At 43.7% G+C, this 24,098-nt stretch overlaps 1 protein-coding gene across 1 annotated transcript in view; it reads right to left on the bottom strand.

Annotated features, from left to right (window-relative positions):
- Positions 1-24,098, bottom strand: part of VWA5B1 (von Willebrand factor A domain containing 5B1) — a 94,085-nt gene that overhangs the window by 39,277 nt on the left and 30,710 nt on the right. Inside the window, exons 10-13 of the mRNA XM_033921149.1 lie at positions 20,284-20,398; positions 15,875-16,060; positions 9,189-9,372; positions 2,440-2,630 (exon numbers count right to left, since the gene is read on the bottom strand). Coding sequence (XP_033777040.1) covers positions 2,440-2,630; positions 9,189-9,372; positions 15,875-16,060; positions 20,284-20,398 — 676 coding nt within the window. The remainder of the gene's footprint in view (positions 1-2,439; positions 2,631-9,188; positions 9,373-15,874; positions 16,061-20,283; positions 20,399-24,098) is intronic.

Raw genomic sequence — 24,098 nt, 5'->3', positions numbered from 1 at the left:
GTCTCAAACACGCGGCCCGGGGACCACATGCGGCCCGCCAGGTACTATTTTGAGGCCCTCGGTATTTTTATCATAATCAAAAAAGTAAAATAAAACAGTTTCTTGATCATATGTCTCTTTAGCTATAAATAACAATATTATTATTAAGACTTAGCCAAAAGGAAAGATTTATAAACTATAAAGAGTTTTACCTCATGCAAAATTGTCATTTCTTTAATAAGACATTAACTATTTATTTCTGAGGCCCTCCAAGTACCTACAACTCCTAAATGTGGCCCTGCAAAGGGTTTGAGTTTGAGACCACTGATCTAATCTCAATTCTGGTTATGCCAAAGTCAATTCAAGTCTATTTGCCATCATCCATGACAGTATAATCTCCAACTTTACTGATCCTATAGAAAAAGAGTCATCTACTGGGAAGAAAAATTGAATATTGTCTGCATAGATCCTATATTCACAACAACAACAATACACTCCAAATTTGCCAAAATTCCTACTGTAGAAAAAACACAAAAAGGCAACCTAGTCACATCAAGGTTTGTGTGGGGGACGCTCAAGACGCCAAAATTGGCTCGCAACTAACAAACCAAAATGGGGTGAATATAATACAGGGTGCTCTCAGGTTCACCCCATTTTGGTTTGTTAGTTGCGAGCCAATTTTGGCGTCTTGAGCGTCCCCCACACAAACCTTGATGTGACTAGGTTGCCTTTTTGTGTTTTTTCTACAGTAGATCCTATATTCAACATACAACATACCAATTATGTAACTCCTTACAAAAGAGCCTAAATTATAAGTTAAATTGCATTACAGATAAAGCCGAATCGTGGAATACACCCATACCAATGTGGTGAACATCATTTGAGTATCCCTCTCATCAGCGCCTACTAAGCAAATAAGTGCTTTTGAATATGGATCCCTAAATTTACAAATTACAAGCCTCTAGGAATTGAATCAGATGGCTGGACTTGTTGAAGACAACCATGGGGATGATGCTGGAGGACTAGAGAATGACACGGGGACAAATTTTTCCCTGTCCCCGCGGGAACTTATTTGCCCGTCCCGTCCCCGCGAGTTCTTTTCCTGTCCCATTCCTGCATGCTCCGTCCTCATCTGCATAAGCCTCAAATGCTTTAAAATCATAAATGTCTGAGGCTTGTGCGGTTAAGGCAGAGCTTACAAGAATGGAACAGGGACAGCGACACAATTCGCGGGGATTGGACAGGGAAATTAAGTTCCTGCAAGGACGGGGACAAATTTGTCATTCTCTACACTGCACCACTCTAGAAATCAAAATGTAATAAAAGTGAGCTGAGTATAGGACAATCAAGCCATTGTGACATCACTGAAGAGGTTGGCTCTTATTGGTGGAATGAGGCATTATGATGTCACAATAGCAGCTCTGGTTTTCAGAGGCTGTAACTTTTCACACTATTTATTGATTCAATTTTCTATACTGTTCTCCCAAGTAGAGAATGACATGGGGATAAATTTTACCCTGTCCCTGCGAATTCTTTTCCTGTGCCTGCCCCATTCCTACAAGCTCCGCCCTCATCTGCACAAGCCTGAAACACTTTAAAATCATAAGTGTCCGAGGCTTGTGCGGTTAAGGCAGAGCTTGCAGAAATGGGGTAGGGACTCGTGGGGACGGGACTGAGAAATTGAGTTCCTGCGGGGATGGGAACATATTTGTCCCCGTGATCTCTTTTTAGATCTGCAATTCATCAATTTGCTAGGACTCGAACGTGAGTCAATGGCACCTAGCTAGCTAGCAATAGGAGTCCAACTCCTTATTACAGCCAATAAGAGAGGCAGTAGTGGTTGTGAGAGCGCAGGGGTCCCCAACCACTTTCTAGCAAAGAAATTGCTGGTGGTGATTTTGCATTGGACTAACAGATTATATTTGTGAAGGACTTTCCAAAGTTCTATGGCCTCACCAGGCCAACATGATATAAGCTAAGGATGGACACGCAGGAATTTCTCTTCTCCTCCCTTTTTAAAATTGCGCCGTTCCATACAATTCTGAAAACAATCAATCTACCTCACCTGCCTTTCTTAACTCTGTTAAAGCGCTCCCACGCTCCCTTCTTTGTTGCTGTAACTTTGTCAAAATTTTGTAAATCCGTGTGTCAGCACGGATCTTAATTAATGGATGTGAACCGCCTAGAACTTCTTGGGTGTGGCGGTATACAAGAATAAATTATTATTATTATCGCATTTTGCAGGTTTCTGATGGAAAGTGTAAAGCTCTCCCAAGCTAATCACAAATGCCTTTCACTAGCCCAATAAAAGATGAACCACCAGCAAAAAGCTGATTGACTTGCAGAAAGCAGCTGTCACCAGACCCCCCACACCTTCCGTGCAATCTAAGGCCCGTGAAAATAAAGGTCTGGACATTTCCTGTGCCCAGATGTCTAGGAAAGAAACCCTCTGCCAGTTACCTGCTGCTCTGCCTGCCACGGTTCAGGGCTAGTCTGGCCCACCAGCTCCTGGATTTGAGCTCGGCGGAGTGGATTTTTTCCAGCTGCTGCAATCGGGTCACTGGACGTATGGACCTTCTTTGTGGGGTCGTGATCAGCAATCTGATTCGAACTGTACGCCCTCCGTCGAGATGGGGATTTAGGGTCCATTGCTGGAAACACCAAGAGACATGATGAGGACTAGAAGTGGCGAGTAGAGCTGGTATCATTTCTGGCCAGCGGCTAGCGAATGAATATCAGGCGTGACGCGTTATCATCGTATAAGCCAGAAACAATACCAAGAAGCGGCATGTGAATATAGTCATGGCATATTTTCTGGTTTCTTTGTCATGCCTGCACCCCCCCAGGTGAAATACACATATGATAAAGACTCTCTCTAGCAGCGTGTCCAGTTTCTCAAGGTGTTGAAAACCTGAATTTTCGAGAATACTTTTATGAGTACTTTTCTGTTTCCATGTCTTATTTGATATTTTTTTTTAATGATCTGATATTTTTGTTCTTGTTTATAATCTGATATTTGAATAAATATTGCTTTTGCTTGAGGTTTAGGCTCCTTTTCACTAAGCGGCATTAGCGAGTGCCACGCGGCAACCGCATTGAAGCCGTAGGGATTTACAGGGCTTCGGAATGGTTACCACGCTGGTCCGCGCGAATCGCCTTAGTGAAAAGGGAGCCCTATTACGTCACATTTGTTAATGTTTGCAATTTTTTAAAAACTTATTTTTTTACTGCAAAGCACTTTCAAACTATTGCATTAAACGGTATATCAAATGATTACATCAAATCAAATCAATTTCCCTCATAAGTCACTGATGCACCGCCATCCGGAACAGAACACACTTTTGCAAAGTCACAAATGAATGTTTCATTTCGATTTCCACGTTCGTTGTACCGTTGTTCATTTTGTTTTGTTTTGGGACCATGTCATTAACCCCCCTGCTTTACAAAGCCGCGGTAGCATTTTTAGCGTCAGCTGCCGTGGCAACAGCTCCGATGCTCTTAGAATTCCTGTAAGCGCGGCTGGCGCTAGAAACGCTAGTGCAGCTTTGTAAAGGAGGAGGTAAGGTTTATGCACTCTTTCCAAACAGTGCACACTCTTTTCTGATAGGGCGCATATCCACACATTAATTTGTGCATGCGTGATGGCTTACATCTGAGTCTACAATTTGCAAAGAGAGTATTTATTTATTTCGATTTCTAGCCTGTCCTCGAAGCTCGGAACGGCTTACATAAGGACATTCACAGTGCAGACATTTTACAGAAGCAAATAATTGCAAATAAGAACATAAGAATTACCATAACTGGGACAGAGTGAAGGTCCAACAAAGCCCAGTATCCTGTTTCAAATGGTGGCCAACCCAAGTCCCAAGGACTTGGTAGAAACCCAAAGAGTAGCAACATTCCTGAGCTGTCACTGTGATGTCATAATGCCTCATTCCACCAATGCCTAAGAACCAAAGTGATGTCGCAATGGCTTGATTGTCCTATGCTTGGCTTACCTAAAAACATAAGAATTGCCTTACTGGGACAGACCGAAGGTCCGTCAAGTCCAGTATCCTGTTTCCAACAGTGGCAAAAAAAAAAAATCAGGTCCCAAGTACCAACCTAGATCCCAAGTAGTAAAACTGATTTTATGCTGCTTATCCTAGGAATAAGTAGTGGGTTTCACCATGCCATCTCAATAATGGCCTATGGACTTCTCTTTTAGGAAATTATCCTAACCTTTTTTAAAATCCTGCTACGCTAACTGATTTCACCCATTCTCCGGCAACGAAGTCCAGAGTTTAAGTACATGTGGTGTGAAGAAATATTTTCTCTGGTTTGTTTTAAATATGCAACTTAGTAGCTTGATCACATGCCCCCTAGTCCTAGTATTTTTGGAAATTGTGAACAAGTGATTCGCATCTACCCTTTCCACTCTACTCAGTATTTTATAGACCTCTATCATATCACTCCTGAGCTCTCTTCTCCAAGCTGAAGAAACCCAGCTGCTTTAGCATCTCCTCATAGGGAAGTTATCCCATTCCTTTTATCATTTTCATCACCCTTCTCTGTATCTTTGCTAGAAACATGACGGCAGATAAAGGCCAAATGGTTGATCCAGTCTGCTCATCTGCGGTAACCATTAACTCTTCCTCTCTCTAAGAGATCCCACGCGCCTATCCCACGCTTTCTTGAATTCAGAGGCAGTCTCCGTCTCCACCACCTCTTCCAGGAGACTGTCCCATATCACCCTTTCTGTAAAAAAGTATTTCCTTAGATTACTTCTGAGCCTCTTAACTTCATCCTATGCCCTCTCATTCCAGAGTTTCCTTTCAAATAAAAGAGATTTGACTCATGCACATTTATGCCACATAGGTATTTAAACATCTTTATCATATCTCCCCTTTCCCGCTTTTCCTCCACAGTATACGGATTGAGATCTTTAAATCTGTCCCCATACGCCTTATGATGAAGACCACATACCATTTTAGTAGCCTCCCTCTGGACCGACTCAATTCTTTTTACATCTTTTTAAAGATGCAGCCTCCAGAACTGTATACATTATTCTAAATAAGGTCTCACCAGAGTCTTAAATAGAGGCATCAATACCTCCATTTTCCTACTGGCCATGCATCCTAGCATCCATCTAGCTTTTGCTGTCACCTTTTCAACCAGTTTGGCCACCTTAAGATCATCACATACAATCACACCGAAGTCCCGGTCTTCTGTTCTTCACCCCCCCTAAACTGTACCGTTCCTTTTGGTTTTTGCAGCCCAAATGCATAACTTTGCATTTCTTAGCATTAAATTTTAGCTGCCAAATTTCAGACCATATTTTCAAGCTTCGCTAGGTCTTTCTTCAAGTTATTCACACCATCTGAGATGTCTACTCAATTGCAGATTTTGGTGTCATCCACAAAGAGGCAAATCTTACCCGACAACCCTTCAGCAATATCGTTTATAAAAATATTAAAAAGAACAAGCCCAAGAACAGAACCTTGAGGTACACCACTGGCAACATCCTCAGAGCGATCTCCATTGATCACTACCCTCTGTTGCCTTCTACTCAACCAGTTCTTGACCCAGCCCGAGGGTGGAACACTGTCAAAGACTTTGCTAAAATCTAAATAATACCACATCTAGCGCACATCTTCTATCCAATTCTCTGGTCACCCCTACAATACTTCCCGGTCTCTTCGATCGACGGCCCAAAAACTCCTAATAGTCCCATTGAAAATCATAGGCACTAGAAGACATAATATGTTCTCAGTAATGGACCCCCCAATTGTGGAACGCTCTTCCCCAGCATATTACAGAAGAAAAAGATTTTTGTTTGATGCAGTTTGGCTGGTTGAGCAGGCTGCCTACTCAGCAAATCATACTGCATCAAGCAAAAAGTAACCTCCCCCCAAAAAATAAAAAATAAAAAAGCAGGGCTCTTGGGCTGGGGATTCACTGAACCCCCCTGAAAGCCCTCACCGCAAGCCACTAGGTATGGATGTTCTTTTTCTTTGATTTAAGTTATTTTCCTTCTAATTTTTTTTTTTTATTGTAAAATTCAAAATTCTTTATATATAAAAAAAAAATATACAACTACTAAAAAAAGAAATCCCTAAAAGCTGGGGAATAGTCTTAATAAAAGTCATTATTAATATGCAAAAAAATAAGCACGACATAAACAGTTTAAAAATGAAGGTCGAGTTTGTTTTTATTAGCTGTGTTAGAAGGTAGAGCTTCAGAGAATATTCATCAAAGAAGGAACTACCTTTGTCCTCTGTGGCATTAATAATTTCCTCTTTAATAAGAAAAATCAAAAGGTTTCTAATAGACCCAAGAGATGTTATTTACGCTGAATACATTCCTAGAATTAATGCTGCTACTGGGAGCTCAGGTTTGCTGAGATTTTAAGAGACTCATTTTCAAAGCACATGGACTTCTCAAAGTGTCAAAAAAAAAAAAAATCCATCTGCCACAAGCCACCAACCATGATTTTGGAACAGTAGAATTTGGACGCTCTGCACTGCAGTTCATCCAAATAGCCAGGGGGCATGTTATGGGTGTGTTTTGCATGGGACTAGGGAGGGGCCTAAAATTAGGACGTCCCACAGCGATAATCGAACAGGAAGAAATATCCAAGTCTTAAAAGAAGGCTATTTTTATTTAGACCTAGAACATAAGAACATAAGAATTGCCAGTGGTCCATTGTGCCCAGCAGTCTGCTCATGTGGCAGCCCTCTGGTCAAAGACCAGCGCCCTAACTGAGACTAGCCCTACCAGCGTTCGTCCTTGTTCAGCAGGAACTTGTCTAACATTGTCTTGAATCCCTGGAGGGTGTTTTCCCCTATAACAGCCTCCGGAAGAGCGTTCCAGTTTTCCACCACTCTCTGGGTGAAGAAGAACCTCCTTACGTTTGTATGGAATCTATCCCCTTTTAACTTTAGAGAGTGCCCTCTCTTTCTCTCTACCTTGGAGAGGATGAACAGTCTGTCTTTATCTACTAAGTCTATTCCTTTCATTATCTTGAATGTTTCGATCATGTCCCCTCTCGGTCTCCTCTTTTCAAGGGAGAAGAGGCCCAATTTCTCTAATCTCTCACTGTACGGCAACTCCTCCAGCCCCTTAACCATTTTAGTCGCTCTTCTCTGGACCCTTTCAAATAGTACTGTGTCCTTCTTCATCTACGGCGACCCTATTTTAGTCTAGCCTTACCTGCATACGTTCTGGTTCAGCGGGAACTTGTCTAACTTTGTCTTGAATCCCTGGAGGGTGTTTTCCCCTACGACAGACTCCGAAAGAGCGTTCCAGTTTTCCACCACTCTCTGGGTGAAGAAGAACCTCTTACGTTTGTACGGAATCTATCCCCTTTCAACTTTAGAGAGTGTCCTCTCGTTCTCCCTACCTTGGAGAGGGTGAACAACCTGTCTTTATCTACTAAGTCTATTCCCTTCATTATCTTGAATGTTTCTATCATGTCCCCTCTCAATCTCCTCTGTTTCAGAAATATCCAGGGTACAAAAAAAGGTGCTCTGATTGAACCGAAGCCTATACGGATCCCGGCTTTAAATATGTGCAAATAACTTTATCGGTGGGGACAAAACATTCACTGCTGCTGGTTGAATATCGGACCCTTGATTTCTGGAACAGGGGACACCCATAGCCAGGGGGGGGAAGGGAAATCCCCCGCCCCATACACACACACACAATTTCACTTTTATTGGTGGAACCAGGGGGTCAAACAAACAGGTTGTAAGTGAAAACCCCTTTTATCGGACTAACTTGGTACATTAGTGACTAGGTTACAAGTTATCCCATCTTCATTAGATCAGAGAAGAAACTGCAGATACTCTGGCTTTAGATAGAAATAGTTCCTGCTTCAGAAAAAGAGAAGATGAACCTACTTTTAATTGGCTCAATTTAGACAAGTAACAGTTAGGAAACAAACATTAATTTTTAGGCAGGCATCTAAATTACACATTGTAGGACATACATATGAGCCAGTATTTTTAGCAGCAAGTTTGTAATCTTTTTTTTTTTTTTTATGAAGCTGCCAGCCACGTCGACACACTCTCTGCTGCACTTCCCCAGCAAATGATGTTAGGGTGGCATTTACAGCTCATTATAGCTGGGATAATTTGCAATCAGCCATAAAAACCTCAGCCTCTATCCGCACTCTTAATGAGTAAATAGAACAGTTTAAATACAGAATAACACTAGTGCCTCATTTAAAATGTTTTTTCCCCTCTTGAGCTATGATTCTTCCCCCCCCCTCAGAACATACGTCATTTCAAGTTCTTTATTTTTTTTTTTCTGACCTGAACATTGTTCTTGCTCATGCTTTATCCTCCCCCTCACAGTCTCCTTATTTCTTCTCATCTATCAGAAGGTTATTAAGCATGGTTTTCATCTTCCTGCCTCCTGCATACATGTCAGGAGCATAGCCATGGGTTGGCCTTGCCCGCCCATCAGCTACAGGCCACTGGCCACAGCCTACACGCTCTTCCCCCCTCTTAAATTCAATCAATTTGTACCTCGCTTAATCTATTGTAAACTGCATAGAACTTAACGGTATTGCGGTATATAAATTGTTATTATTATTATTATTATTATTATTATTATTAAAGAGTCTTAGCCAATAGGAAGAGGAGGAGATAGTGGATCCTGCAGATGGGCAGACTGGATGGGCCATTTGACCTTTATTTGCCATCATGTTTCTCTGTTTCTATAACCATAAAGCTCTATGACATCACAATGCAGGTGTAAAGAGCCTTAGCCTATAGGAAGAGGAGATGCAAATGTTAAGAGCCTTAGCCAATAGGGAGAGGAGGAGATAGTGGATGCTGCGGATGAGCCGTTTGGCCTTTATCTGCCATCATGTTTCTATAATCATAAAGCTCTATGACCTCACAATGCAGGTGTAAAGAGCCTTAGCCTATAGGGAGAGGAGGAGATAGTGGATGCTGCAGATGGGCCATTTGGTCTTTATTTGCTGTCATGTTTCTATGTTTGTGTGAACTGTTATGTATGCAAAAAGCATCGCACATGCAGAAACTGTCAGTTAAGAGTGCAGGCTGTTAATGACGCTCCCAAAATGAAAAAGAAAACCAACCAAAAGAAAACACAATCAACAGATCTGCAAACGACAAGAGAAATGAAGGAAATCAAACATTTTTGGCTGCTCATCCCTAATAAAAAGCCCATAATGCCATATTGTGTTCAGAGAAACTGACCAAGTTCCTGTTCGGAGTCTCTAAGTTGGTCATCATTGACTGCTAGGAACTCCAGGGTCCGGTCCGCTAAGTCCTCCTTTGGCCCTCTCCAGTCATCATTTCCCGTGGAATCCTCTTGCGAATGGAAAAAGACGGAGCTTCCCGACTCCTGGGAATGCATCATGACATACCGTCGCCTTTTATCCTATGGGAAAATAGAAAAATAAATGGGGATTGAGGGGTGGACAAGACAGAAAGAGAGGCAAAAAGACAGAGAGAGGGAGACAGGCGAAGCTCATGAGAAATCATCTCCACCTCTAGGAAAGAAGAAAACAAAAGGGTATTCAGATAGAGACTAGATCAGTGGTTCCCAAACCCTGTCCTGGGGGGACCCACAGCCAGTCGGGTTTTCAAGATATCCCTAATGAATATGCATGAGAGAGATTTGCATATAATGGAAGCGACAGGTATGAAAATCTCTCTCATGCATATTCATTAGGGATATCTTGAAAAGCCGACTGGCTGGGGGTCCCCCAGGACAGGGTTTGGGAACCACTGGACTAGATGTTGGAGCTTGAGCTCTTCAGTAGATGTACACAGTTTTGTTTAGGGCAGGGGTGTCAAAGTCCCTCCTCGAGGGCCGCAATCCAGTCGGGTTTTCAGGATTTCCCCAATGAAAATGCATGAGATCTATTAGCATACAATGAAAGCAGTGCATGCAAATAGATCTCATGCATATTCATTGGGGAAATCCTGAAAACCCGACTGGATTGCAGCCCTCGAGGACTGGAGTTGTCCATCCCTGACATAGATGTCAGCCTAGAGGCCTATGGGAAATTATATCAATCTGACCCTGGCATGGGAAGGCAGATAGACCCTTTGTGCAGGGAGACTGTGTTAAGTATCCCTGATATGTTTTAAGTTTCCCTGATTGAATCATGACTAGCTAAAAGGTGTTAATGTCTGATTAAGAGGGTGCTTAGGACAATGGTGCACAGATCAAGCCAGAGACTTAATCCCATCACCATGCTTGCAGATGTCACACTCTCCTTTGTCAATTAAATTGACCATTGTCTCAAACAGTTTGCAAGTTCTAAACAGAAAGATACTGGGAGATACAATATTTTCTCTAGTCAGAATAAGATTCCAAGGTATAAAAGCCTGCTCTCTGCTCTATCAATATGTCTCTTTTTCTATCAAGCTATCAGGAGAGGGGTCTTGGCCCTCTCTCTCTCTTTCTTTCTATCTAGCTATCTCTTGGCTCTTGGCTTGGCACTCTGGTTCTCTCTTGAGCTCTCTCTATCTCTCTGTCTATCCTTCTCTTTATCTATGGAACACGAAACATCACCCCATCCCCCTTTCTCTCTCTCTCTGCCTTTCCCTGAAACTTCACACTTCCTTCTGGACTCTGTAAGGCAGCAAGACTGCTTTGCTCTCTGCTTAAGTGTAATGCTCTCAGCTTAATTGTAATGCTTATAAATATTACTTTTCTGTAAGACTATTTCTATAATATATATTCTTTATGCAAACACCTCTGGCTATGCCTTCTTTATTCTACTTTCTGGTGAGTCATCGGTGAGGGAACTGAACCTGGGACCAGCGTTTGTCAGGATGCCTTTCACTTAACCCCTCCAACCTAACATTGTGGGGGTGCGACCATCCTTACATTTTACGAAACTGACAATAGACACTCTAATCAAGGGGTCTCAAAGTCCCTCCTTGAGGGCCACAATCCAGTCGGGTTTTCAGGATTTCCCCAATGAATATGCATGAGATCTATTTGCATGCACTGCTTTCATTGTATGTTAATAGATCTCATGCATATTCATTGGGGAAATCCTGAAAACCCAACTGGATTGCGGCCCTCGAGAAGAGACTTTGACACCCCTGGTCTATATATTCCACCTCTGTCTACAGCCTAAGCCAGGGGTGTCAATGTCCCTCCTCGAGGGCCGCAATCCAGTCGGGTTTTCAGGATTTCCCCATTGAATATGCATGAGATCTATTAGCATACAATGAAAGCAATGCATGCAAATAGATCTCATGCATATTCATTGGGGAAATCCTGAAAACCCGACTGGATTGCGGCCCTCGAGGAGAGACTTTGACACCCCAGGTTTAGGGTGTACCAAAAGCTCCTCCCTAGCAGCAGAATTCTGCGGCACAGCCTCTCTGCAGCGTCAACGAGTAGGCCTGTCCCCAAAGTATTCATTTATTTTATTTATGTTCAATAATTTTTTTATTGAGTTTTAAGAATATAATATACATAACAAAAATCTTACAAAGAATATTATCTCAACTCAGTTAATACAATGTGGATATATACATTCCAAGAAATCAACAATCAATTGTCACCACAATACAAATTGGATGCTGGGAAGCAGCGTTTTTCACTGTACATGCTGTGAACCAGCGATTTTCAGGGCATGATAAAGAAGGGAATCACGAGTAGATCGAAAGAGGTCATAATGCTGCTTTATAGAGCAATGGTCAGACCACACTTGGAATACTGTGTCCAACACTGGTCTCCGTACCTGAAGAAGGATATAACACTGCTGGAGAGGGTTCAGAGGTGAGCGACAAAGCTAGCAAAAGGTATGGAGAACTTGAGCTACAAAGAACGCCTCAGAAATCTGGGATTTTTCACCCTTGAGATGAGAAGACTGAGAAGGGATCTAATAGAGACTTTTAAAATATTAAAAGGAATCGACAAAATGGAGCAAGCTCACTCACCGACAAGGGGAAAGGATGGAGAGCAAGAAACAGCATTATTCACTTTGTCAAATGTGACTCGGACAAGAGGTCATGGACTGAAGCTGAGAGGGGTCACGGCCATGACAAATGTCAGAAAGTTCTGCTTCGCACAGCGGGTGGTGAACGCCTGGAACTCTCTCCCAGAAGATGTGGTGGAGGAAACCACCATTTTAGGATTTAAGGTAAAATTGGACGCACATCTTCTTGCGGGACACATTGAGGGATACAAATGATTAAGGTATTCGCCCAGGTACGCCTGGCTGAGCCTCCGCGTGTGCGGACCACTGAACTGGATGGACCCTAGGTCTGATCCGGGGCAGGCATTTCTTATGTTCTTATCAGTTGTATGCGCTGGTTGGCACAGCGAGGCGAGCCCCTTTACATCAGCCACTGACCTGGCGTTAGTGATCGTGCCTAACCTCTGGCATGCCAAAGCAGGTTTGAGTTAGTATCCTATATCCGCTTAAGCGTGCCTAAATGTGGTTACGGAATTAGCACTCAGCGTGCCCCATTGTGGCACCCGCTTCTTGGCATCAATATTGGTCTCCGTACCTTAGGAAGGATATGGCGTTACTCGAGAGGGTTCAGAGGAGAGCGACACGCTTGATAAAAGGGATGGAAAACCTCTCATACGCTGAGAGATTGGAGAAACTGGGTCTCTTTTCCCTGGAGAAGAGGAGACTTAGAGGGGATATGATAGAGACTTACAAGATCATGAAGGGCATAGAGAGAGTAGAGAAGGACAGATTCTTCAAACTTTCGAAAAATAAAAGAACAAGAGGACACTTGGAAAAGTTGAAAGGGGACAGATTTAAAACGAATGCTAGGAAGTTCTTCTTTACCCAACGAGTGGTGGACACCTGGAATGCGCTTCCAGAGGGCGTAATAGGGCAGAGTACAGTACAGGGGTTTAAGAAAGGATTGGACATTTTCCTGCTGGAAAAGGGGATAGAAGGGTATAGATAGAGGATTACTGCACAGGTCCTGGACCTGTTGGGCCACCGCGTGTGCGGACTGCTGGGCACGATGGACCTCTGGTCTGACCCAGCAGAGGCATTGCTTATGTTCTTATGTTCTTATGTAGGATTTTCGCCCATATACAGGTTGCAAAGTCCACGATCTAAACATTACATAAAGAAACTGGACGTTTTGTACCAAAGCACCATATGGAAATACTTCTGTTTCATGTACTTTAATCTGAATTTGTCTAATATTTTTAATATTTGATAAAATATTGCTTTTATTTACCTATTTTAATTGTTTCTCACCATTTTTTTAATATTGTACACCGTCTAGACATTTGTTTTGATAGACGGTATATCAAAACTAAAGAAACTTGAAACTTCTGCATTTACCCACGGTGGGTCAATTACTGCTGGGCAGACTGCTTGGGCCATTTTGGTCTTTATCTGCCCCGCAGGATTCCATCTTATTAAAAGCCTCCTTCCCTGGGCTCTGCTTCTGCCAAGCACATTTTGTTCACAGTTTGCATGTATCAGGGGGACACTTGCGCGTCGATAAGGATCACTAGAGCAGCACTTCAATTAACTTAGATTCATAGTGCTGGGAGTAGATAAGCAGGAAAAGCTATATGAATCTTCAAACATATGAATATCACCTCAGCCTGAAATGTAAATCAAATTAAATCAGAATAAAAAGGAGAGCATGAAACAGATTTTTTTTCTTTTGTTTTAACTGTTAATTGGATTAGCTTCAAATTTAAGTTTAATTAATTTTAATATACCGACCATCGAAGTGCACCTGGCCGGTTTACAATGCTAAAAATGAAAGGTTAAAATAAATTTTTGTAGGGGGGGGGGGGGAAATGTGAATATTAAATAGACAAATTACAAATACGAACATGAGCTTGAGGGGAAAGGGGGAGGGGAAGTTGATAATTACATCATTAAAAACAAATTAATTAAAGGGAAGAGGGGGAGGATAAAATACCAGGAATTGGGATCACTTCGGTATTTGAACCGCTATTACTGCTGAAATAACTTTTTATTTTAACTTAAAATTGTAGCATTGTAAACCGACCAGACACTTGTCGATGGTCGTTACATCAAATTGTAAATAAACTTGGAGTCATCCATCACCACAACCAGACCTGTGCCTATGGTGGCAAAATTCTTCCCCATCACATGCTTCCTGCGTCCCTGTAGGGCTCTTCAATGTCTCCATTCTGGAACTTCATTTTGCTCACAGACAACCTACCAACTTCAACGAGACCTTCAATCTCTCACACTTTCTGTATTGATATCAGATCACTCCCACCACTGCTATAGGAACACACGAACATACAAATTGCCTTACTGGGACAGACCGAAGGTCCATCAAGCCCAGAATCCAGTTTCCAACAGTGGCCAACCCAGGTCCCAAGTACCTGGCAGAAACCCAAAGAGTGGCAACATTCCAGAGCTGAGATTGTGATGTCATAATGCCTCATTCCACCAATGCCTAAGAGTCAACCTCAGCAGTGATGTCACAATGGCGGAAGCCCAAAGAGTAGCAACATTCCAGAGCTGAGATTGTGACGTCATAATGCCTCATTCCACCAATGCCCAAGAGCCAACCTCAGCAGTGATGTCACAATGGCGGAAGCCCAAAGAGTAGCAACATTCCAGAGCTGAGATTGTGACGTCATAATGCCTCATTCCACCAATGCCTAAGAGTCAACCTCAGCAGTGATGTCACAATGGCGGAAGCCCAAAGAGTAGCAACATTCCAGAGTTGAGATTGTGATGTCATAATGCCTCATTCCACCAATGCCTAAGAGTCAACCTCAGCAGTGATGTCACAATGGCTTGATTGGCCTATACTTGGCTCACATAAGAACAGAAGAGTTGCCATACTGGGATAGACTGAAGGTCCATCAAGCCCAGTATCCTGTTTCCAACAGTGACTAACCCAAGTCCCAGGTACCTAGCTAGATCCCAAGTAGTATTACAGATTTTATGCTGCTCATCCTAGGTATAAGCAGTGGATTTCTCCAAGCCATCTCAACAACAGCCTATGAATTTCTCTTTTAGGAAATTAACTAAACCTTTTGTAAACCCCACTAAGCTAACTGATGACTTTGTCTTCCTGGCTTCAGTGGCGGCAGCAATGCCGACAGCAGATTGAATGAGTGTGGAAGACTGAGCCAACTAGTGTGCTCAGTGCCAGCAGTCCGTCCCTTTTCTGGTATCCATGCAGGAGGCAATGTCTGAGAGCAAAGGCTGGTTGGGTCTCCATGCATACTCAACCTGCTGTCGACATGATACGACTATCGATGTAGTCAGGAGGTTGAGGTTGATGTGGTAGAAACTGGCGATCTCTCCGAGTTGTGCGTTTGAGAGAGAAGAACTGGAGTGATCTGAGAGGGAAGGGGAGTGATTCAAGGTTCATGTCAGGAGAGGGGATGAGATACATCGGTAATGCCTAGCAAGGGAACACTGGAAGATTAAATCCATTATGAAAAGAATTCAGTTAGGATTGCATTCTATATATAAGTAGCGCCTACATTGAAGGCCGCTTAGCATGGTTATCAATCAACTGATAGGTGCTACTTATAGAATCCCACCTGTAGGCACTGTTATATTAGGCCATGTTTGACTTTGAGTAATTTACCAGCATCTAACTTGGACACAACAACGCTTAAGTCAACCATGCCTATTATCCGCCCCTAACCATGCCTACTTTTCAGATAGGTGTCATTAGGCATCGCTAGGCATCTTAAGAGTTTGCCACCAAACTCTTGTTAATTTAATTTTTTTTTTTTAAATTGGCTGAAAACTGATGCAACCAATTACCACGCCAATTAAAAAAAAAGAAAGAAAGTTGCACACGGATTCCGAAGTTAGGCACGGCTAGGTGTCCTGTACAGAGACTGGCTCTTAATGAAGTGCTTCTGCCGCTTGATTCGAATGACGTGCAATGTCAACCTTTGGCTGCTTCATGCCGTTACCCACCGATCTAGGATTTGTGAGGTATTGAGAGGTGTCACACACCACGGCATAGCCCACCAGTCTGTCGCCAGGGTAGAGGTAGCTGGCGCTCACGGGCGAGATCAGAACCTCAGTGGTTTCGGGAAAGACCCATTCGATGCTGACGTCGCTGAGAACCGGTGCCATGGCCTTCTTCAACGACTTTATCATCTGCCAGGAAAGGGAAACACAAAACAGGCTAAGGCTAGACATCACCAACTTCAGGATAATTGGTTACGCAGAAACGTGGAATCTGCAGTGGATAAGGCTGACAGAGCCGTCTGTCTAGTGGGCCTAAATTATGGTTCTTATGATCCTCACCTTGAAATGCAAGAGAAGCTGTTCAATTACACAGAAAACCCCCCCATCCATCATTTTCTTTCCAGAAAAAATCTTGGAACTTTATCATTATACTTCTCCTTCCGTATTCGCTGTGATAGGGGATTAACAGAACTGTGAATAACTTTTTCATATGTTATTCACTGTTTTCTATTAAAAACCATTGTGAATACGGCGAAACCGCGAATAACATGGTGGGAGACCTGGCCTGTTACTGAAGGAGAGGCAAAACATGGTGAAGAAAGTGCCAGGAATCAAGCTGATGTAATTTGGGGGGGAGGTGCCAGCAAGCTAAAAACCGTGAATAATCAAAAACTTGATTGCTGAAACCGCGAATATGGAGGGAGAAGTGTATACGCGGTGGTGTAGTAAGAGGGGAGGAGGAGCGGTCTGCCCCAGGCGCCATCTTGGTGGGGGTAGCAGCACCTGTCCTCCTCTCTCCCCCCCACTACCATGCATGCACACCCCTTTCCCACCCCCCGTACCTCTTTAACGTTCCCGGCGCGAGCAGCAACCCCACGCTGCTGATGCCAGCGTCAGCTCTTCCTCTGATGTCACTTCTTGGACCCGCGCCTAGAAGTGACAGTCAGAGGAAGAGCAGACACTGGCGAAGGCGACAGCTTAGGGTTGCTGCTCACGCCGGGAGTGTTATAGAGGTACGGGGGAAGGGGTGCATGTGGCAGGAGGGGGTGGGGAAGGATTGGATGGGGGTGGCCCTAGGCGGGCCTGGGGGCATGGCTATGGGTCCAGATTTTCCTTCGGGGAAATTTGGTAATCCTATTTTTTAACATCTTTTTGAACTGTACTCCATAATCCACGCCAGAGGTTCCTCCCTCCATTTCCTATCTTTCTCCCCCATTCCCCATAGGAAAAGACATTTGCTTTGGGTCCCTAGATCTGGCCAGGTGTGCACAATCTTCTCTCCCTTGGCACACAAGGGGTGAATATAAATCTGCTTTGGTGGAAAAGCTCAGAGCCCAACACATCCTCCCTCCACCCACGCAATAAGTGGGAGTGAGAAAATCAGAGAGAGAGAGAGGGATTGAGAGCAGGGCCTCCACCCACACAGCCCCTGGGAACCAGAAAATGAGCAGGAGATTGCAGACAGGCGGCTTCTGACCTTCTCCCCCAGGAACAGACAAGACAGCCATTAAAACTTTGATGAGTCTCCCTGGCTGAGACCTTTCTATGCTGATCTCATTAGGATTCAGGACATGGGCTGCAAATAGCGACAGATGATAAACAGCCTAGAACCTGGAGTTAACCCAAGAACTTTTTAAACAGGAAAAAGGCTTCTAGATATCCAAAGAGAATAAACACATAGAATTAAGCAGTCTATAATACCTATTGTAAGAAACAAGACCTGTGAGGATATCTCTGAGGAATATCCTCACAAGTCTTGGGATGCAGAGCTGAGATTGTGATGTCATAATGCCTCATTCCACCAATAAGAGCCAACCTCATCAGTGATGTCACAAGGGCTCAATTGTCCTGTCCTGCCCTCCAACCCAGCCAGCTGATTAACCTTTCCCCTTAACTGTAGCCATGACATCCTGTTTGTCTGTCTTGGCTGTTTAGATTGTAAGCTCTTTCCAGCAGGGACTGTCTTCTTTGTGACTCTGTACAGCGCTGCGTGCGTCTGGTAGCGCTATAGAAATAATTCAGAGTAGTAGTGTGAAGAGTTTCAGTCTTTGGGAAGCAGAGCTGAGATTGTGATGTCATAATGCCTCATTCCACCAATAAGAGCCAACCTCATCAGTGATGTCACAAGGGCTCAATTGTCCTGTCCTGCCCTCCAACCCAGCCAGCTGATTAACCCTTCCCCTTAACTGTAGCCATGACATCCTGTTTGTCTGTCTTGGCTGTTTAGATTCTATGCTCTTTCGAGCAGGGACCGTACAGCACAGTAATTAGTAGTAGATTACCTTATCCCAATGCCCTGATAGCAGAATGAAGACCAGGAATTAATCCCTCAGGTTTCCATAAAGAATGTGCTGCAGCTTTTGTAGTGAAGATTAAAAAAAAAAAAAAAAAAAGACCTAGAAACTTATTTCACATGAGCCACTCCCACTGGCTCTCAATTAGCCACCGTATTACTTTCAAAAGATTACTTTTAGCTTACAAAACCTTAATTTTTAAAGAACCACAGTTTATCAACCGATCGCTCATACCTCATAACACTTCTCGGTCTCTTCGATCGACGGCTCAAAAACTCCTAACAGTCCCTTCGTTAAAAATCATTGGCACTAGAAGACACGATATGTTCTCAGTAATGGCCCCCCCAACTGTGGAACGCTCTTCCTCAATATATCAGAGAAGAAAAAGACCTTAGTCAATTTATCGGAAATTGGTTAGAGAACAGAACGCAGAGGGTAACCATAAATGGGAAATTTTCGGAATGGGAAAAGGTGACCAGCGGCGTGCCCCAGGGCTCGGTTCTTGGTCCCATTTTGTTCAATATTTTTATAAATGACCTGGAAGAGGAAACAACTTGTAATATAATCAAGTTTGCGGATGATACAAAACTATGTCGGGCGGTCGGCTCTCAAAGGGACTGTGAGGATCTACAGAAAGATCTAAATCAGCTGGAAACGTGGGCGATAAAGTGGCAGATGAGTTTTAACATAGACAAATGCAAGGTGATGCATCTGGGAAAGAAAAACAAAGAACATGAATACAAGATGTCGGGGGTGACATTAGCCAAATGCAAACAAGAAAGGGATTTGGGGGTGCTGATAGACAGAACCCTAAAACCATCGGCTCAATGTGCGGCGGCGGCGAAGAAAGCAAATAGGATGTTAGGCAAGATTAAGAAGGGGATCACGAGTAGGTCGGAAGATGTTATAATGCCACTTTACAGAACAATGGTCAGACCTCACTTGGAATACTGTGTCCAACACTGGTCTCCATACCTTAAGAAGGATAAAATTCTGTTGGAGAGGGTGCAGAGGCGAGCCACGAAACTAGTCAAAGGCATGGAGAATTTAAGCTACATGGAATGCCTCGGAAAACTGGGACTCTTCACCCTCGAAAAGAGAAGACTGCGTGGGGATCTAATAGAGACTTTTAAAATATTAAAATTGACCAGGAAGCAGCATTACTGACATTTTCTGATGTGACGCGGACAAGAGGCCATAGCCTGAAACTGAATGGCAGCAGGTTCAGGACAAATGTCAGGAAGTTCTGTTTCACACAGCGAGTGGTGGGTGCTTGGAATGCTCTCCCGGAGGAGGTTGTGGCGGAGACTACTGTACTGGGATTCAAGCGCAGGTTGGATGCACACCTTCTTGCAGATCATATTGAGGGATACGGGAAATCCGGATCTCCAAAAAGGAGCACAGGTTTGTCGCACATAAAATTTGCATGCAGTTTGCTTCCTGCATGCCACATGGGAGGTGTATCAGCCGAGGAGGAATTGAAGGTCTGAAGGTACTATGAGACTAGGGTTACCAGATTTTCTGTCTGGAAAATCTGGCCCCGTAGACCCGCCCCCCAGGCCCGCCCAGTCTCACCCATCCCAGCCCCGTCACACTCCGGTTCTACCCTGCCACGCCCCCAAGCCCTGCTTCCAATCCCGCCCCCCACTGCCTTCTCTCGTCGGGCAGGACATCCACGCATGCAATGCGATGATGTCATCGCGTTATATCCACGCATGCGCGGATGCCCTCCTACGCAAAGGAAAGATTTTCAAAACCCGGATAAAGTGCCAGGCTTTGAAAAGCCATCCGGACCCTCGGACATGTCCTCAAAAGGGTTACCAGGTTTTCCGGGCACATGCCGATAGGACTAGCCAGACTTTAGGGTAGATATCATGCAAACAGGATGGTTGGATAGGCTGGAGTGAGCTTGGATGGCAGCTTCAGCACTTGGAACCCAGGACAATATCAGGCGGACTTTAAAGTCTATGACCCAGAAATATCAAAGAAGTGACAAGTTCATTAAATCATGTATTTTTAATGACAATAACTAATGGGCAGACTGGATGGACCGTTCAGGTCTTTATCTGCCGTCATTTACTATGTCACTATGACAAAGAATTTATTGACTGAGATTACCTTTGGCTGAAGCCTCTCTCCTTCCACAAGGAATTCAGCGCTCCCTTTGGAAACAGATGCCAGTCCCTGCACCAGCCTCCGGCAGGCATTCTGACCGATTCCAAAGCTGTAGCATCTGGGAAAAGGAACAAAACACAGCTCACCTCAGCAGTACCAGGCCTGGGCTCAGTACGTACAATGCTAAGGCACATTGAGATACGTAGGACCCAGCTCTGTGAGTGCCAGCAGTGGTGTAGTAAGGGGGATTTGTGGCCCGCCCCGGGTGCCGTCATGGTGTGGGCGGTGTCACCCTTGCACTCCACCCCATCTCTTCTCACTCCTCCCCCCACCACGTGTTCGCCCCCTTCCATTTCCTCATACATAAAAACATAAGAATAGACTTACTGGGTCAGACCAATGGTCCATCAATCCTGTTCTCACGGTGGCCAATCCCAGGTCCCTAGTAGCTGGTCAAAACCCAAGGAATACAAACATTCCATATAGAATCCCAAAGAAATAGCAAGATTCTAGAATCCCAAAGAGTAGCAACATTCTATGCGGAATTCCCAGAGTACCAACATTCCATGCTACCGATCCGGGGCAAGCAGTAACTTCCCCCATGTCTTTCTCAATAATAGACTATGGAATTTTCCTCCAGGAAATTGTCCAAACCAGGGGTGTCAAAGTCTCTCCTCGAGGCCACAATCCAGTTGAGTTTTCAGGATTTCCCCACTGAATATGCATGAGATCTATTACCATACAATGAAAGCAGTGCATGCAAATAGATCTCATGCATATTCATTGGGGAAATCCTGAAAACCCGACTGGATTGCGGCCCTCGAGGAGGGACTTTGACACCCCTGGTCCAAACCTTTCTTAAAACCAGCTACGGCTACGCTATCCGCTCTTACCACAACCTCTGGCAATGCGCTCCAGAATTTAACTATTCTCTGAGTGAAAAAATATTTCCTCCAATTGGTTTTAAAAGTATTTCCCTGTAACTTCATCTAGTCATTCTAGTGTAATGATTTTGAAATGCTGGTGTCTCTGCTGTGATCTTCAATACCACAGCGTACACGAAAAAATGAACTGTGAGCCTGTATCATCTTGTCCACAAGAGGGAAAGCTCTCCTTGTAAAATTAGGCTTCTCATTTGTAGACGAGGAAGGCTTCTCTTAAAGACAAAAATCACCTTCTGGAAATTATAATTTTTTGTTTTCTGTGTGTGTGTGGTGGTTTTATAAACTTCCAGCTCTAATTTTGCTTAATTTATTAGATGAAATAACTTTTGGACATATCTGGATCTTGCACAGTGCAAATGGATGCTGAAGTTCAGGATGTGTCTTTTTTGTTTTTGTTTTTACATTGTCCATCCTATCAGGACAATGCTATAACTTTCCCTTAGAACTACATTCCATTTTTTTGCGTCAAAGGTGCCTCATCATTGATGTCACAATGGCTCGATTGTCCTGTACTCCCCTCTGCCCTCCAACCCAGCCAGCAGATTAATCATTCCCCTTAATTGTATCCATGGCATCCGGTCTGTCTATCTTAGTTGTTTAGATTGTAAGCTCTTTCGAGCAGGGACTGTCTCCTTTGGTAATAATAAAAACCTTATTACCAACCAAGGGACCCAACACGGTCCGTGTTTCGGACAAACACCTTCATCAGGGGTCCATGGTAAATAAGGTATAAAGAATACCGCAAAAAATGAAGATAACAACAATTGCCTGTATATTAAATCTGCCGAAAGTGCTGCCAAAAATGAAGTGATGTAGGTGTTTGTCCAAAACACGGACCGTGTTGGGTCCCTTGGTTGGTAATAAGGTTTTTATATTACTGCAATTTATTTTGGGATAATAAATTTTTGCCTGCATCGTGTACATTGTCTGCAGTTTTAGTTTGTTTTCCTGCTTCGCTGTTTATTCTGCAGATCTGGTTGGATTTCTTTTTGTTGTTCTCCTTTGAGACTCTGTACAGCACTATGTGCATCTGGTAGCACTATAGAAATAATTCATAATAGTATTGTGAAGAGTTTCAGTCTTTGGGAAGCAGAGCTGAGACTGTGATGTCATAATGCCTCATTCCACCAATAAGAGCCAACCTCCTCAGTGATGTCACAATGGCTTGATTGTCCTGTTCTCCCCTCTGCCCTCCCACCCAGCCAGCAGATTAACCATTCCCCTTAACTGTCTCCATGGCATCCTGTCTGTCTGTCTTGGCTGTTTAGATTGTAAGCTCTTTCGAGCAGGGACCATCTTCCTTGTGACTCTGGAATGAGAGGGCATAGGACAGGGATGTCGTCCCTCCTTGAGGGCTGCAATCCAGTCAGGTTTTCAGGATTTCCCCAATGAATATGCATGAGATCTATTTGCATGCACTGCTTTCATTGTATGCTAATAAGATCTCATATTTTAAACTTAGCTGCATGTAAACGTGTGAAGGAGTACAAAAAGGTCTCAGATCCTGACATGTTTCGCAATCAGCTGCTTTAGAAGACCCTGATTGATGCAGCTGATTGCGAAACGCGTCAGGACCTGAGACCTTTTTGTACTCCTTCACACGTTTATACGCAGCCAAGTTTAAATTTTTTTTACTTTTTGATGTGGTGAATTGACTCTTTGTCTTTCCATTTAAATACTGTATATTAAGTAACTTGATAAAAAGCACTTTCACGATTGAGAACTTGAGCCGTTTTCAAAGGCGGGCTTTCTAGTTCACCGACAGGGTGTTTTTTACCTTGTAACGGTTCTCTGAGCACAATACAAGTGTGACTTAGTTAATGCTGTGAAGATCAACTGCTTTAACACCTAAGTAGCAGCAAGACCAGCTGCCTATAATAGGAGCCCTTGCCCCGATCCAGCCAGGCTTGTGAGCTCCTCCCCCTATATCCCGTTTAAGAGATCAATCTACCTGCTTTAAATATCAGCAGCAGTAGAAAAACAACTGCTTTTACATACAAGCAGCAGCGAGACCTACCGCAACCACCAAGAACCCACAGACCCGATCCTGCCAGGAGTGTGAACTCCTCCCCCTGCAGTCCATTGGAGAGATCAATCTGCCTGCTTTTAAATATCAGCAGCAGTGGAGATCAACTGCTTTTACACCTAAGCAGCAACGAGACCAGCCACAACCACCGAGAGCACACAGACCCGATCCTACCAAGAGTGTGAACTCTTCCCCCCATGCAATCCGCTAAGAAGATCGACTGTCGGCTCCGGGCGGCTTTCCCGCAGAGGAGAGAATCCTGCATTCACCGTGGGCCTCATCTGGGGCAGCCTCCTTGGAACGGCTGGGGCACGGGCAGTGTGTCTGGGAGGGAATGCATGGATGGGAGAACATCTCAGGGGAGGAGACATAGGCATCCTGGGACTGTCGGCCAAGTCTCTTCCCTGAAGAAGCCCTTTCTGGAAACGTCAATCGCTCCTCCTAAACTTACTTGCTCCACTTCATCACTTCATCATGCTTCTATTCTTTTCTCTCCTCTCTTCTACCTTCCAAAGTATTTAGATCAATGCTGTCTTGTTAAAATGTTTATTTTATTTTTATTTTTCCTCTAACTCTACTTTTCACTTCTCTATTACCCTCCAGGTACTTTAGTTAGATTGTGAGCCTTCGGGACAGTAAGGGAATTTTTCAAGTACCTTTCTTATTTCTAATCTTAATGTATATTTTCTGTAAACCGCTTAGAACCTAACGGATGTAGCGGTATATAAGAAATAAATTACATTACATTACATTACATTTTGAGATATGTCCCGAGTGTATTCATTTGATCTATTTATAGCATTATACACTTGGGTTTACAGTGTTTGATTTATCCCCGTTTTGTCTTG

Source organism: Geotrypetes seraphini, chromosome 15 (assembly GCF_902459505.1).
Source record: "Geotrypetes seraphini chromosome 15, aGeoSer1.1, whole genome shotgun sequence".
Lineage (NCBI taxonomy): Eukaryota > Metazoa > Chordata > Amphibia > Gymnophiona > Dermophiidae > Geotrypetes > Geotrypetes seraphini.
This window is presented reverse-complemented; position numbering and strand designations above follow the sequence as displayed.